The sequence below is a fragment of the Coenobita brevimanus genome, chromosome 95 (assembly GCF_032717465.1).
Source record: "Coenobita brevimanus isolate Jiangsu-jjx chromosome 95, ASM3271746v2, whole genome shotgun sequence".
In the NCBI taxonomy this organism is placed as follows: domain Eukaryota; kingdom Metazoa; phylum Arthropoda; class Malacostraca; order Decapoda; family Coenobitidae; genus Coenobita; species Coenobita brevimanus.
Window position 1 is genome coordinate 33,708,663 of NC_137048.1, and position 17,604 is coordinate 33,726,266.

At 41.0% G+C, this 17,604-nt stretch overlaps 1 protein-coding gene across 1 annotated transcript in view; it reads left to right on the top strand.

The window, feature by feature from the left end:
• Window positions 1–17,604, top strand: part of LOC145413282 (adenylate cyclase type 3-like) — a 186,824-nt gene that overhangs the window by 146,002 nt on the left and 23,218 nt on the right. The window contains exons 5-10 of the mRNA XM_080283011.1: window positions 5,699–5,826; window positions 11,113–11,271; window positions 12,066–12,204; window positions 12,542–12,652; window positions 14,932–15,047; window positions 16,718–16,879. Of these exons, the coding sequence (XP_080139137.1) occupies window positions 5,699–5,826; window positions 11,113–11,271; window positions 12,066–12,204; window positions 12,542–12,652; window positions 14,932–15,047; window positions 16,718–16,879 (815 nt within the window). The remainder of the gene's footprint in view (window positions 1–5,698; window positions 5,827–11,112; window positions 11,272–12,065; window positions 12,205–12,541; window positions 12,653–14,931; window positions 15,048–16,717; window positions 16,880–17,604) is intronic.

Genomic DNA, 17,604 nt, shown 5'->3' on the forward strand with positions numbered 1-17,604 from the left:
AGGTCGCAGTGTTTTTATTCTGGCTTATTGTGTTATTTTTAGGTTGCCACTGATTTTTATTTAATTCAGTGTTTTATATTTTTCAAGTCTCTCTCTCTCTCTCTCTCTCTCTCTCTCTCTCTCTCTCTCTCTCTCTCTCTCTCTCTCTCTCTCTCTCTCTCTCTCTCAAGCCCACCTATACTCTTTCCACGTTAACTTGGCCTAAATATGTCCTCTTCGTCTTGAATGCTAAGCTATAACAAGAAATCAACACGAATATGACACTAGTCACGAAGAAGTGCTATGAAAATAATGTAGAACTGTAGTATTATTCTGTTTACCCCAAATATTGTGCAAAAGGTTGAATATCTTACTCCTTACATATACTGCCTCTCCTTACACCTTACATATACTCCCCCCCTTACATACTGTATACTGCCTCTCCTTACACCTTACATATACTGCCTCTCCTTACACCTTACATATACTGCCTCTCCTTACACCTTACATATACTGCCTCTCCTTACACCTTACATACACTGCCCCTCCTTACACCTTACATATACTGCCTCTCCTTACACCTTACATATACTGCCTCTCCTTACACCTTACATATACTGCCTCTCCTTACACCTTACATATACTGCCTCTCCTTACACCTTACATATACTGTCTTTCCGTAACCCTTCCAGTACTCAGCTCAGGGGAGACTTTTTCAAACTACATTAATTAGATGCACCTTTAATTAACACCTTCGCCATTAGTGTGTTACAGGTCCTACCTAACTTGATTAATATCGTCAGGTAGTTGGAAAAAATGATAAGAAAAAAAGAAGGAAAAGGTATGCCATCAAAGGTGTCTGTTCGTCCAAATATTTCCAGTAACACCACCTGGCTTTCTTATGTAACTTCTTTCACCTGCCTTCAGTTCACTCGCGACTTGACGAATTCGCTCCGATAACTTGTATTTTATTTATTTTATTCTTACTGCAGCCAGACCATTTTATTCAGGTGAAGGGGGCGTCCAGGTAGTGAAGGGGGTTAATGAAGGCTGTATATAACCCCTTCTGTTGGTGTAATCTATCCCAGACTGAATATAATCGTGTGGAGGCAGCAATATGAAGCTCAAAATTACGTCAGTAGATTCATGTAGTTAATACCCATATTCTAAGCGGCATGGGAGGCCTGGTAACACCTCCTCATTACCGATTTATTTTGCTTATTGCACTTCAACTTTCCTTTGTATGTTTTTATGTCATTTTGAAATCGAAAAGGCGTGCACTAATAACTTACGTAAGAATATAGAGGTTAACGTAAGAATATTGAAGTTTAACAGGCAGAATAACTCGCTGTGGAAAAAGTGTTACGAAATCTCCAGGACCACTTAAAATGCGGCCTTAAATCTCTCCAGCATCGCCAAGGCCTCACGCCATACCGGCGCGTCAGGCTGGGAGCGACTGTGCTGTATAATAAATAACTCTGACACTGTTATTTTTGTTCCTCGTCACTGCTTTTAAAATTCCTGCAATTATTCTTCGTTGCATTATTTTTATCGTAATAATTTCAGGCCGAGGACGTAATTTTATTTTATTCTTGCTGCAACCAAAGATTTTGTTGAGGTTAGGAGAGCCACCGAGAGAGGGAGAGGTTCATGAAGTCTCTATCTGACTCCTCCAGTTTAAAAGTCCCTCCAAAGCTAAAGATAGATAGATAGATAATTTGATTGATAGAGATGAAAAGAAAGTCGTCGGAGTGAAGAGTTAAGGTGATCCTCCATGCCGACATTTTTATTCACAACAATTCCCAAGTTTCCGAGCACAATAGAGTCATCTTTATTTGTGTCCCGTTTGTGACGGTCTTTTTCCCCTTAAATTCACCTTCATATACAGAAAAATATATCTGGTGAAGTTCCTCTGCTACCTACAAAGCTGATTCTCCATTTACCCACTATTTGCAGTGCCAGTTGTGTGGAAATTGATTGTGATACTTTGTGCCACATCCCCGACATAATAACGAGGATTCACAGTTTATTCACTTCTCGAGACCACATTACTTTTACGCCATTGAGTGCTTTCGTGGGTCCTCTCAAAAGTCAACACCTTTTTCTTCCCTGCCTTCTGATTTGATTTTCTCATCTTTCATATTAATTTGCAATTGCGACTACTAAAATTTCAGCTATAAAGTGTGCATGGAGTTGGCACCTTTATCGTTTTAGTTGTAGGCCGTAGCTAGTGTTTGTGGCCCGTTTAAAAGTTGACACACCTTCTCTCTTGCATTTTTCTTTTTTCTTCTTTTTTTTTTCCTTTTACTTTTTTATCTTAGTCAGGGCAACTCTAGTATTCTGTTCCATCTAACGCCAGACTGTTTTTATTAAGCTTATTGCGAGTTAGGAGCCTGAGTGTTATATTGATGCCATTAACCATCTCGGCGGAAATACTTGGATGTTGAGTTCCAGTTAATGTCTGATGATTTAGAATTTTAGATAATACATGATGCCGTACCCACATAGGAAGTAATTAAATGCCCACATTGGAAATAATTAAATGAGCCACACACTCATTCATTCACCAATCAAAACCCCGGAATCCTGACTCCACCTAATAGGCATAAACATCCACACGCATTGCCTATCAGGTTGAGTTGCCCGGATTACTATCCTGCTTTAAAACCTGGGAGAGAATAGGCATCCTTTAGGCTCTTTACATTTATAGCCCCAGAGACGCACCTCGGCATTCTTATACCAGACTTTTTTTTTTTTCAGTTTCTGTACCAAACTGTCTTTTTTATTTTTATGCCATTTCTACCATTCTTGTACTTTTTTTGTCAATTTTAATTCCTTTTCCAAGCTTTTTTTTTTGTTTTTATTAAATTCTTGTGTACGAACTTTTTTTTTAAACTTTTACCAAACTCAGAAAAATTCATGTACCATTTTTTTAATTCATGTACCAAACTTTTAGCAAAAAAACAAAAAATTCATAGAGCTCCCGTCCATTGTCTCCACGCCTCACAGCCATTCCTCTCCCGGGCCCGGATTAAAAAAGAAAGAAAAGAAAGAGAAAAGAAGAAGAATTTCTGTTATAACCATGATTTCATTTTGCAGGCAGGGTTAGGAAAAAAAAAATATTCTTTTATGTCTTGCCCTTCTTGCTAATATGGGTCTTAATTACGAGAAATAAGATCATAAGTTATTTAGCTTTACACGAGGGACAGAGAAAGGGGGATGTTAAATATTTCCTTATCCCTTGTTCTCCCATCAAATCAGTGTCTTAGGTTACGAGAAGAGTCCACGTGAATCCCAGTCCAAGTGTTCTCGTTTAACCTAAGTCAGTACGCAATACATTTATAGACGTCATTCCTGATTTTCATAAGCAAAGGGAGATATAGTTTTTCTTTTCATTCATTCTTTCTTTCTTTCTTTCCCTGGCGAGATTTACTTTCACTGATATGATGCGTCAGGGAGGAAAGTAACGGACATGCCCAAAGTGTGAAGCAGACGCAGTGCAATAGTAGGCAGATGTTTGTCCCTGTCTGTATTACTCATCACAGCAGAACAGCGGAAAATATCAGCATAACTCTTAGTCAAATACCCTTGTGAAGTGCAAGATTTAATGTCATTCATGTGGAGGGCTTTAAAAAGGGACATTCTTTTCATTTTTTTTTTTTCATTGCAGTTTGTACAGTCAATCATATACATATTTCAGATAAAAACCATAAACCTCTTCCCTAAGCAGACCAGTAAATGCAGCAAATAAATTAATGAATGGTTAAAACCCATTTCATTTATTATTTATATTAACAACTATCCATGTGCAAAAGGCAGAAATATATCACAATCTCTCCAAAATAAGCAGAAAAATGCAACAAATAGATTAATAAATAGATAAGGCCAAAGCAAATCCATTTCATCTTCGCTGTTGTTTCCTCCTGCCCCTCACCCAATTGTCTGGAGGGTTCGGGACTCAGCCAATCTCGGGAAGGCGCGTCCTTTTTATTTTGGCGGGTTCGGCTCTTGATCAAGGTTTATTGTTGCTATTAGATTTACTCTTCCTTTCTTGCTTTCATTTTTCCCCTTGACCTGTACCTCTTTTATCTTTTAGCTTTTAACTCTTGTCTGTTTTTTTGTCTGCTCTGTGTGTGTGTGTGTGTGTGTGTGTGTGTATATATATATATATATATATATATATATATATATATATATATATATATATATATATATATATATATATATATATATATATATATATATATATATATATACTGTATATACAGTATATATAATGAGAGAGAGGCTCAGTGGTCAGCATACTAATCTTGTGATGCGTGAACCATGTGTCTAGGGTTCGAACCCCAGTCGTGACGGAAATTTCAAGTGGGTATTGGTAGAAAGTGCTCTCTTTTCTTGCGTATGTTCATACCCAGTGGTACTGGCGATGACATAATACAAACTCTGATTCACACAAAGACTTGTTACGGTTTTGACATTCACATGCATCACGTGTCTACAGACACCCCATTACCATTCGAACTTTGTCGGGACGAGAAAGACTAAAATTGTGGCTATCACTCTCGCTCCAGAAGGACAATCCGGAGTCCGCCAGGTAGGACTGGATATTATGTGTGTGTGTGTGTGTGTGTGTGTGTCTGTGTGTGTGTGTGTGTGTGTGTGTGTTCACAAGCTTAACTTCAAAATTTAGATTTAGTTCATTAAGTCTGTCTACAAGATCCACTTACTGATACCATTTCGGACTCACATATAAACTGCAATGTGGATCATGTTGACAAACGTAATGAACTATATATAAAGTGTGATTTTAAACTTGTGAGTTTTAGTGTTCCATCATTAATCACAAAGGTCCCTGCTGATGATCTATCAGAATACTTCAAAGTTTTTAAGATACTCTTTCTTTGCTTACCTTAAACGGGATATTTCATGTATCTGTTTCAGACAGGTTGATGAAAACTCCTCCACCTTCGTAAGTTGAGATCACATGGCTGTATGGAGGAAATAACATATAAATGTTAGTTTGCAGTGTGTTTTGTTATTCCATGCATTGGCTACTCCACGCACCTGATCACCAACGTGGCGCACTTCCGCATTCGATGAACAAGATTGATGCATCCGTCACGATAAATTTGTAATCTGCTACCGCATTACATTTAGATTCTGTGGTGGGTGTGGGAGGATGCTGAGACTGAGAACTGAATTGCTGCCGTTGTTGCTCAAGAAGTGTGAGGCCCTGCGTTATTGTGCTGCAGCGAAATATTGGGTTTGGTGACTGTGGACCTCTCTTTAGCATGTTGTCGGTCGTGTTTACAGTGAAGTGGAAAAAAAAAACATTAAAACCAGAGAATGGAAACTGAAATTTTATCATGACTGCATCGTTAAGTTGCTTAGCGTTGTGGAATTGGGTCACGTTATGGGGTGATTTATGTGGAAAAGGTTATTATTGGGTAATTTTGAGTAACAACGGCTGTCTAAGCATGGGTCCAGTTTTCGGTCTTTACGGAGGTACTGCTTCTGATGAGCGAAAATGGTCTTCCACGTTATTTTATCTGTCTGTCTGTCTGTATTTATAGCTGTATCTGTATTTACATTTGTATCTATATTTATTTATTTGTTTGTTTATTTTTGCCATTACCCAAGCCATTAGTCACTATCTTACACACTCACTTTTTCACTCACCCGCTGTCACTGATTCTTGGTCACTCTGTACCTGCAGAAGTACCACCAGCTGCGTATCAAGATCCTGGGTGACTGCTACTACTGTGTATCTGGGGCCCCGAAGGAGAGAGCTGATCATGCTGTCAACTGCGTCCACATGGGCCTTTCAATGATCGACGCTATCAAGTGAGCTGGGGGAGGGGGGAGAGGGAAAGAGGGAGTGGAGGGAGTAGGGAGTATGGAAGTTGGAATGGGAGGGAATGAAGACACCTTGATATGAGAGCAATAATGTAAAACGATAGCTCAGAGTTTCGACACTGTTCGATGCTGTCAGGTGAGGCGAGTGAGAGGTGATGCTGAGTGAGTGGAAGAGCTGAGGGTAGAGCAGGAAGGGAAGCATACTTCTTGAGGTGAGTGAGAATCTGTAACCCCTACACTCCGATTATGTCTTATTATAATCTTGATACCTTTAGGCGATTTTATTCAATTTTAAAAAGTGTTGTCCGATGGAAGGGCTTAATATGCATCCTCAGTGTTCTCGCCACGATGGACGCCAAGAAATGAATGACAGGGGGTGTCACAGAGAGTGGAAGAAGGGTGAGGGAAGGAGTGGGAGAAGTGAAGGTGGAGTGGAGGAAGTAGAAAAGGGAGCCAAATGGAAGGAGAAAAAGACGACACCATTAAGCCAACTTCAGAATTGTGGCCAGAGGTCCTCTACTGAGTCGTGTTCTGTTGACGTTGGAGACTTTGTGGCACTTCCTTTTAATCGATTTATTTTACCTGTCACACCTCAGTATTCTCTTGTGTATCACGTATAGCTGTTTGATATCGAATTTGCATTATTCGTATCCGGGAGAATGTTAAAACTGTACTAAGTAGAAGTCGTTTCGGTGTAGGTGTTACTCATTTGTCGAAACCTAGGGGAGTACTATTATCAGTACTGTGAAATGAATGGGGTGATTGGAAAAAAAGATTGGGGATGGTAATGTGAGTGAGGTGCGTGTGGGAAGACTGAGGATGAGTGGGAATGGATGGAGGAGTCGGGTGGAATGAGGACAAGATACAAAAGTTCTAGATAGATGCGAGAACTTCATGACTGTGATTGGGGCTGTGCTAAAGTCGATAAAGTCTACAGTTGTGAAATGTAAGCTTCTGGGACCTAACATGGCCTTCGTTAAAGTTTACGGGAGTGAATCACTTCGTTTCCTAAAAATGTTAGTGAACACAAATAGACAGGGCCGCTGTTGGGCACTGTAGGTTGGTTGACAAAGACCGCTAAAGTAACAGAGGCAAACATAATAACAGGGATAAAATAGGCGTGTTCCATTCCCAAATTTGACTTCGTGAAGCGAGAGAGAGAGAGTACAAAATGGTAGGAAAAAGACTCCTTGAAATTATAGAAAATGCTGAAATGACAGGGCCAACATTTTCCTTGCATTCTCGTTGGTTTCTTTGTGATCAGTGCTGTCAGGTGTTTGGGACGAGTCGCGGGAGTGCAGGAGGCAGCAGAGCAACTAAGGAAAGATGGTTTGAAAGTGGAAATTCTGTAGAAATCTTTGGAGAGATATAAAACGAAGTAGGATTGAGTTGGAAAGGAGGACGTCGTTTGGCCAACTTCTCGACTGCATCCACATTTTGTCTTTTATGATCGACGTTATCTGGCGAGTTGGACGAGAGAGGAGAGTGAAAGGGGGTGTCGAGTGAGAGAGTAGGGAGAGGGGAGATGTGAGTAGGGAGCTGAGTATTTTAAGGAGTGGTAGATAACTCGTGATGATAAGAACAGAACATGACAGAGTGATAAGATGAGGGGAACATGGCAGGGTTGACTTTTGACTCTCACCTGCATTGATTTCCCTATATATGATGGACGCTATCAGTCGGGAATGGTAAAAGGGAGGGAGGGACGGGATACGCTGGGGATGCAGACGAGAGAGACAAAGAAGAGAGGAAATGGAAGAAAGAGAGCGTAGAATGGAAAGGGAAGAAGAAGAGGAGAACAGAAAGAAGATGGAGGAGGGAGGAGAGGAGTGAAATGATTAAATGAATGAGAGAAGAAAGTGGAAGGCACATTTGTAAGGAATGCAGAAAGAAAGAACCCAAGGCTGAGCCTCCAAAAAAAAATTTCTTTCCAAAGCACAGTGAGCATGGAAAACGTCAGGTTCAAGGTACAATAATTTCCGGGTGCCGGAGCAGATTTTTTAAGGGGTAGATGGCCACTGGTACTTTTTGAAAGCCACCTCATTGTAGACAACATCAGAACAAATGTAATAAGAGACAGGGTAATAGAAAAAAATGTGTGCTTCCATGCTTGAGAGGATAACCTTGGTAATGTGGGAAGCACGAGTACAATAGATCGCTGGTGGCTATGAAAGAAGTAATTATTCCAAGGAGGGTTAAGTAAGCACTGGCTGAAGATCCGAATTCCGTAGCACCAGAATACCACGGATGTCACTTCTTTGGAGGATGCACAAACATTACTGAAGCGGTAGGATAGGGTACTTATATGTGATTGTGATTAGAAGAGCCCGGTGGAGAATAAGGACTGAGATAAAAGAATTATAAGAAAGAAATCATGTGTGTAAGAACTCCCCAAGGTGTTTAGGAATACGGGTAAGATGTTCCGGTCATTAAGGGTAGAATAGAGAAAGGTTTGTTCTGTAAGGGGATCAGTGATTGGAGAGGAAAGGCAAAAGTGGTGGTGAACGACGAAATTCCAGAACTGTAGGTTTCAGACAAAGGAAAGATGAAAAGAATTGGAGAAAGAGGAAAGAGAGAGCCGAATAGAGAATAGGAGGAAAGAAAGCGGAAAGGACAAGGTGGAGGAGGGAGAGAAAGTGAAACGAATGAGAAGAAGAGGAAAGAGGGTAGAGGAATGAGGAGGAGAGAGGAAAAAATGATGAGGGAGAAATAAGGGGATGGACTGGTGACTTGAATTCATTAGAGCTCTCCCGCATTCCAGATGATCCTGTGAGGGGAAGGGGAAGACAGGGAGCTGAGGGTGCTGGGAGAGTTCAGAGCGGAGTGGGAGAGGTGGAAGAGTGAGTGAAGTAGGAGGGTGAGGTAGGAAAGGGATCAGAGTGAGGTAGGAGAGGTGTAGAGGGAGTGACAAATTTGAGAGCGAAGTTGGAGAGGCGTGAGTGCGGTTGAGATAGAGCTCGGAGTGGAGAGAGAGAGAGAGAGAGAGAGAGAGAGAGGAAGTTGAGATGTAGGTGAGCTGTAAGAATGAGTGGTGGAGTTGAGAGTGAAGTATGAGAGGTGGAAGAGTGAGTGAGGGAAATGAGAGAGCTGAAAGAATGACGTGGGAGAAATGTAAGGAGTGAGAGCTGAGAATGTGGTTAAACACTTGTCAAGAGTGAGTGAGAGAGAGATTACAGTAGAGTGAGAGAGGTAAAAGAGCGAGTGGGAAGGGCGTAGGGCTGAGTGTGAGTGGTGTAAGAGTGAGTGGGAATGGTGCAAGAGTGAGTGGGAGAGATGTAAGAGTGAGTGGGAGAGACTGAAGGGAGACCAAAATATTATAGGAGAGCTTGGCAAGGAGAGAATTAATCTTGTTATCTGCGACGTATCAGGTGGAGAGAGAGAGAGAGAGAGAGAGAGAGAGAGAGAGAGAGAGAGAGAGAGAGAGAAAGTCGGCAAAGTTAATTATAAGTCGAAAGTGCAAAAATAAAGTGAATGGAAGCAACAAGAAAATTTTTTGAGAGAGAGAGAGAGTGAGAGTGAGTCGGGAAAGTTAATTATAAGTTGAAAGTGCAAAAATAAAGTGAATCGGAATAGCAAGAAAAGTTTTTGAGAGAGAGAGAGAGAGAGAGAGAGAGAGAGTTACATACAAAGAAAGACGAATGTGTCCTGCATGTATCTTGAGAAAACGTGTGACGAGGTAAACAGGGAAACGCTATGGACGTTGTTGCTTATGCTTGGTGTGGACGGGAAACTGCCATGTACATCTGACCACACATGAACCTGAGACAGTGTTTGTGTGGAGTGGAGTTCTAGCTACACTTCCCGAAGTTCATGCATCACAGTCACATGGTCATTTGAACTAATATTTTACGCCTCTGTTCATTCATATCAGTGTCACCAACAAATATGTGTGATTATGTTAAGGTTATCAGATGTACCAAATACTAGACTTCTGCTACACGTTGATGCTGTCCTAGGGTCATATGTTACCAGCCGTACAGTATAACTAACGTAGGGAACCATTTGTACAGGTAGATAAATATGAGTTGGTGGTTCAGTATCAGTTGGTGTAAGAAAAATCTGTTATGTCTTGACGGCTCTTCAGTATTTAATTATAATCGATGGAGTCAGGATTCCAAGGACCTGAAAATATGAATGCATGTCTGGTTCATTAGACGGAGTATGTTCGCGATAGTTCTTTCACTTTCCTACTGTCTCTTTCCTTGTTTTTTGGATCCTACGTCATTCCATCCGTAGGTTGAAAAGAAATAAAGATGATAATGCAGATGATGATTGGTGGAAGATTTCAAAACTAGAGTGGGTGAAACTGGAATGAAGATTGTAAGGAATGGTAGAAGATGAAATATTTAAAATATTGTTTTTCCAAGCTGCTCCCTAACTGGAGGGATCTTTGTAGAATGATTAAGAGTTTTGTGAATGTTTTTGAATGATGAAGTCTGAGAGTGAACTGAGGTAAGAGTAAGGCGATGGATATTGTGGAATAAGATGATTCACGGTTTGGTGTTTTGGCAAATGGAGAAAACCTTGAAGTGGTACAGTGATATGTAAGAGAGGGGAGTGTGAAAAGGAATGAGATGTAGAGTGGTGGCGTTATGAAGGCTTTAATATGAAACAGGAACTTCTGTAAAGAGGATTGCATGAGAGTGTGGTAGTGCCCGTACTGACATAGATGTGAGTTTTTTGGTAAAGCATGGGAATAAAAAGTCTGAAATGAGCACAAATGGAAACAGTGATGGTAAGAATTTAATAAGAAATATTGTTATCTGTGAAACAAGACGAAAGATACAAAAGTGTGTACGTCGATGGGGACTGATCACGTGAAGGGGAACGGATATGATTCAAGTAGTGAAATGAATAAACCTCTGGCGTAGTGACCGAGAAGGTGAGATGGATGATACGGAAACGAAAGAACTAACAATGGATAGAGCTGGATAGATGGAGTTTTAATGGCGATGCACATGACAAGGGCTGCATTACATTCTTTAACTGTGTAGTCAGTGAATGGCTCTGTCCCAGAGGTGTATCTAGAGCGACGTTATTTAGATCAGGCGCATTGATGTCGGTGATTTGCACTTTGCTGGATGGAGCCGAGAATTTTGACGTCTTTAGTGATCATATCCTAGTTTACATATGTAAGAACAGAGTGATGAGGATGTATTTTTACCTTGTGTGTGTGTGTGTGTGTGTGTGTGTGTGTGTGTGTGTGTGTGTGTGTGTGTGTGTGTGTGTGTGTGTGTGTTTTACCTATCACCGCACCTCTCTACCCACCAACAGATACGTGCGTGAGACGACGGGTTGCACAGTGGACATGAGGGTTGGCATCCACACTGGTGCTGTGCTGGCTGGTGTGCTGGGACAGAGGCAGTGGCAGTTCGATGTGTACAGCAAGGACGTCGTGTTGGCCAATAAGATGGAGGCCAGTGGAAAGCCGGGGTACGTCACTTGGTTTACATCTCAGGCTGGAGGATGTCGAGTGTTTTAGTTCAGAGGTCAATATTATATTGGTAAATTTTACACTCCACGCCAGCATAATTTATATATCCCCACTGCTAAACCAAGAAAATTTGCATGACCCCGTACCTACAGTATACTAAAATAATTTGCTTGACTACATACCCATTACACGACATTTGGCATTATACCCACACCTCCCTGTGTCTTTGCCTTTCATCTTAGCCAGCGAGTATGGATATGAATGGGCGCTTCTAGTGTGAAAAGAGTAGTTGGAAATGACCTGGTTGAGCCTAAATGAATGTCATGGATCTGGATAAATCTGAGTACCTGAATGAACGTAATTAGGTCTGAATGGCTCAGAATATTTTAACACTATCTACTAGGGGAACTGACCCCCAGGCTCCTCCATTCCCAGTCATATGTAGTGCCATGGAACCAGCCTGACCACATAAAAGAGGGAAAGTGGGTAAATCTGCCCATATCCAGTACATGATGAACCATTTCCCGTAGAATTTTCCCCCCACCTCCAGCATACAACTTACTGTGTAGGCTGAGAGGCGAGGGAAAGGCCATTTGGGGGCAAGAATTAGAGCTTATATCCTTTTGTTAAGAGGCAGGAGAGCTTCAGATAAAATTCTTCATAGCACAACGCAGCTAAATGTATGATGTAAAGACTGTTTTGTGCTGAAATCCAAAGAATAATGCTTTAAGACGTATACCCATGTATTTTTCATAATTTGCATGTTTTTTTTGCACATTTCATCCTTCCCCAGGCGTGTGCACATCAGTAACAAGACGCTGCAGTACATCGGTGGTGAGTTCGAGGTGGAGCCAGCATATGGTGAGAAGAGGGAGGACGCACTCAGAGCTGCTGGCCTGAAAACCTACTTCATCTCCAAAGTTCTAAGGCCGGTCAGTAATGGAGAACTCACATTTATTCACATTCATTCTCCTTCCTTAATATAGTAACACTTTTCCACTTTATTCTTGTTGTTTCCGTGCCATTGTATTTGAACTCACATTTATCCTTACACAATATAATTCGCCTCTCTTAATCCAGGTATGTTTCAACTTTAGTCTTGTTATTTCCTGGAAAAAATACCCCCCCACACACATACACACAGACTGATGGAAAAAAATACACACACACACACACACACACACACACACACACACACACACACACACACACTGATAAAAAAAAAAGTACCACAGATAATGCCCTCGTACCATCACCTTTCCCCCACAGTACAAGCCAAGACCATCCCTTCAGATGATGAGGAACGGTACCAAGAGTTCGTCCTCGCAGCCGTCACGAGACCAGCCCTCCGAGAACACCATGGCCTCCCGAGATTCAACGGTCAGTCTGGTATCATCGTGGTTGTGGCGATCTCGTGGCTCAATTTCCTGTGCGATTTATCCTGGGCATTACACTCATTATCTTCGTGTAAATTATTCAGTCAAGCTGTGTTGATATTAAAACGATATAAATAACATAAAAGGACATATGAAGGGGTAATGTGCAAAATAAATTGCTTAAAATAGGTGCAACGAAGCTCCCTATGCCACTGAGAATACGGCTGTCACTTGTCTAGTTTAATTTTTGCTGTGTATTGCATATATAGGTAGATTGATAAATAAACATAGATATAGATGTAGAAAGGTAGATTGATAGATACACTGTGTGTGTGTGTGTGTGTGTGTGTGTGTGTGTGTGTGTGTGTGTGTGTGTGTGTGTGTGTGTGTGTGTGTGTGTGTCATTGCTGCTGTTTCACATTTGTGTTGTCGTCTTCACTGCGTTCCACAGCCAGTTTTACTGTCTTTCCTGTGGTTCATAATTTCTCCATAGATTGCCGGTTATCTATTTCTCTACCTATATGTTTATTTCATTATTATTATTTTTGTACCAGTTTTCCCCCTTGCTGTTCTCTATTTATTTTTCTTCATTTCTCACCAACTCAACCCCTTGCTCACATTGCAGGGGCGTAAACCCCAGGGGAGCAAGAGATTGAGGGCCTCTGCTCTTTATCTCTTGCAGTTTATTCTTTGAGGGATAGAATATTTTATTAATCCCCATTTTTCTTGCTAGACATCCATTAGACTAGCAGTTACACGTTGAATGTGATGTCCCTGAGATTAAAATTAATCGAAATAACTCGGAGTCAAATGGCCACCCCGTACGGGATTATGGCGTCTGACAATAGATAGATAGATAGATAGATTACACACAGCTAAAAGTTTTCAGACGTCATGCATTTTCCGACAACTTGCATTGTGCAAGCTGTAAACTGCCTACAGTAGATGAGATGTTGACATCCTGAGAGCATTGCCAGCATTGAAGCGTTGAAATACCTTCCTACCTCTTATTCCGTTTCACATTTGTGGGTTTGTGACGCCGCTTGTTTGTATATATATATATATATATATATATATATATATATATATATATATATATATATATATATATATATATATATATTTATATTTATATTATATCCCTTCTGTTATTTACCAATTACCCTTAGATGGGAAAAAAGGTCAAGATGAGGTGATGGAGGCTAGGCTACTCTCTCTCTCTCTCATTCATCATCCATTCATTGCCAGACGCCATGTATCCCAAACGGGGTGGCCAACGGCTTAGAGTTAATTGTTTTACAGGGAAGGGCACTAATCCTCCACAAACCCCACTTGACAAGTAGGGATATCAACATGGTTTATTGCAGAGTTACATTTTGTTGTTGTCAAGGGCTTAAAAGTTACCTTCGAAATCTAAGCTAGTAGAAAGTTTACATATTTACATACATATTGATTATAATTAGTTAAGTTTACCCTGTTGTCGACACTAGTGCTCACGGTTGCCACCTATCTGTTGACCTCTCGCTTCAAGGCTTGTAGGAAGCAAGACGTCGCTGTGGCCGATGTTATTCGTGGCTTGCCATCTCGCTTCCACACACATTATTTAACATCTCTCTTGTTTCAGTAGTATTCTTCGTTTCTCCCCAGCATTTCTTAGGTTGTTACACACTCTTGCCCATTCTCAGTCATACCTTCTGCCTGTCACTCTTATGCTTCCTTCGTAGTACTACCGGCGTCCTTTCACTTTTTCAGTCTCTCACTCATCTTAATCTCACTTCTTCATTTTTTTTTTCTCACATTTATATCATCTTTCTGCCTTTCTCACTCACCTATATCTCACCGTTTCACTCTTTCCCTCCCATCCTCGGGCCTCATCTCACGTTCTCCCGCTACCCAGTGTTGGCAAAGTACTGTATGGTCTTTTGCCAGGCGGATGATGATGAGGAGGAGGGGGTTCATACCGAAAATGTTTCCTGGTAACCATGACAGGAAATTTTTGGGGCTAACTATGGTATTGCAATAGAAACTTCTTTAGGGTTGGCTTTGATATTATTTGCATTAGCTATGAGCCTCTAGGATTCATTTACTGTATAGTACTTTCCTGTTGTGGAATTAGTGCAGTCTGTTTTACTCACTGGTTTGCTTAATTTTTTAGTCTTTTACTCCCTCATCTCCATTTTACTCTTCAGTCCTTTTTAGTCACAGTTATTTCATTAACAGTATGTTTTTTCCTCCCGCCCACTGTCATTGCAATTCATGAAGCCCTTCTTCTCTCGCACATAGACCCTGTCAACGGCTGATGAAGCTAGAATACTAAGGGCACTTCATGACGGCGTGCGGCCAGACTCCTCCTTCAAGTCCAAACTCAAGAAGGAGCTGGTTAACAGGGATGGTCGCAAGTAAGTTACATGATCAAGTTGTCACCTTTCAAAGGGCAGCTCGTCTCTTAAGCATGTTATTGCGGCTAGTACTAGACACATCCAGCTAAAGGAAACCCTAGCCACCTAGATGATGAAAAAATTTTTACTGACACTACATAAACCATATAAATCTATAAATCTATATCTGCCTTTTCATACACAGAACTGGGTATACCAGGCACAGATTTAGGGGGAGTGTGAGGGACATACATCCCCCTCTCCCTATTTTCTTCAAATCAGTGATTATATGTAATAATATAGCAGTGTTATTTACTAAAACACATACAATACATATATCCTACTGTCTTTACATTTGCTTATATTATTGCACTCGGATAATTAAGCAAGTAAAATTAATGTGTATTTTCATTTTTTGATTGTACAAGTGCATTAAGTGGTAATTCTGCTAGGAATCATGCTCCATAACAGATAACTTATCACAAGTTTTGTTATTCATATTTTGTCATGCTGATATTCACACAGATCTGATTGTGAAATGTTTGGTAACAGTATTAATGATGATAAAAGCCATCATAATACAGATTAAACTTAGGAGTGTTTGTAAATACACTCTGAACCTTATCTGCTTCCTCACTCAGTAACACACTTTCTCACCATCATCCCATCTGGCATTTTGTCATCACTGTTCTCATCACAACGATGTTTGCTCACTTCACCCTCAGACCTACAACATTACCTACCCATCCTGTTTCCAGCCATACACAACACTACCCTCTCTCTGGTGCTGGAGAGGAATACCATCGTTTACTGGCACCGAGATAGCTAAACTGCTCTGCTGCCCAGTTATACAAACGTGCCTCATTTCCTTCCCAATCCTCCAAAAGGAGGATGTTGAACTGCAGTAGGGCAGCTTAATCTCCAGTCCATTGAGTTCATGTTTAGGTGAACTTGGGGCCATAACCACTTCTGCTACCCTCTTTCATATAGATGAACCCACTCTGCACCTGGCTGCCACATCTAAGGGCATGTTTGAGTGAAGTTGTAATTGAACATATTTTGACATATTGTTGAGTCATGTAGCTCAGGGTAAAAGAAGGCACCCTCTTTCACTGGCCATGTTCTGGGCATGCTGTTCCTCAGTGCGAGACAAGATGCGCAGAACAGTGAGAAACATTGCTCAGGTCATGGCCCAGTGAAGCAGGATGTTCTTTCAGCTTTACACTGACCCACACTATAGGGCAATGAATGTCAAAAATTTTGTTATGAAGCACTAATCCTGTTTCACCCATCTTCACTCCAACTTTGCCACTTCTCTCCTCCCTGCCATTCTGACATATGTATGGTTCACTCTTGCTTCCTCATTCATTAATACCATGACCATTCTCTCTGTCCATATCTGCCTTATTGCTGCCTTTCTAGTCTGTGCTCTGTTTCCATCATACACAACATTTGTTAGTCCCCAGAAGGGTATTGAGCCTTGTGCTTCATGAGAGAAGGACCAAGCACACAATATGTAACCTCTTCTGCTTGCATGATATTCTCAGACTAATAATCAAACCCATCCAATCTCCCTCAACTTCATTAACTAAGCACTGTAATGTAATCCCTATTGCATACCCTGACAGACTGCTTTAACCTATTCTAACTAATTAATCAAGCATCCTCTAAACTGCCAATTCCCACCTCAGGGACCTTCTGAGCCAAACGCAGTTGCTGACTCTGGTGTTTCGTGACAGTAAGACTGAACACGCTTATCGTCATCATCGAGAAACCTTCAGTGGGGCCGCGACAACGTCTGTTCCTTTGGTGATCCTGTTGATTGCACTGGCTCGCACTGTTCTCATGCCACGGTAAGAGAGAGAGAGAGAGAGAATACTGCTTCATTCATCTGACATTTTTGCTGAACCCTCCCAGGGGCCAAACTTAGAAATGCCTTTATCACTGAGTTGCTGAGTGATTGGTAATCAGCTAAGCTGGTGCCCATCACCACCACCCAGCTATCATTGTTGTGCTAAATGAGTTTTTTTTATTTTTTTTATGGTCCTTTGCAGCAGTCATAATACCAGATGCTGTATATATAAAATGTATGAAAGTTGTCACTAAAAAAAGATGAGTAAATTAATAAAAATATACAGCTATATTCAGCTTTTGGAGACCTGTTACATCTTGAGACTCACACGAAAGACAGCCAGAACAGCGAACTCATCTGATCCAAATTGGTAACAGTCTGTGTAGCAATGGCAGTGGGAGGGAGAGAAGGTTTGCCCTTCCTTGCCCTCTTCCCCTTCTCCCTCCATTTCTTCCTTTTTACTGACATGTATAAAATTTATATTTTCATGTAGATTAGTTGTTCTAACAACAAACAGCACCTTTGCTGTCTGAGTTTTTATTGCATCCTTGTTATCTATAAACTATTTATTCAGTGTATGGGTGTGAGACCTGAATTGCAACATGATTGCATGCTTTTCTGAATAAAGAGTGAGGTCAGTGAAGAAGGGACTGCTAAAGAATTTACTGGTGAAGTGCAAAGGATGGATAGGATAAGACTGTAGAGATCCAAGACAGGTGTAGAGTA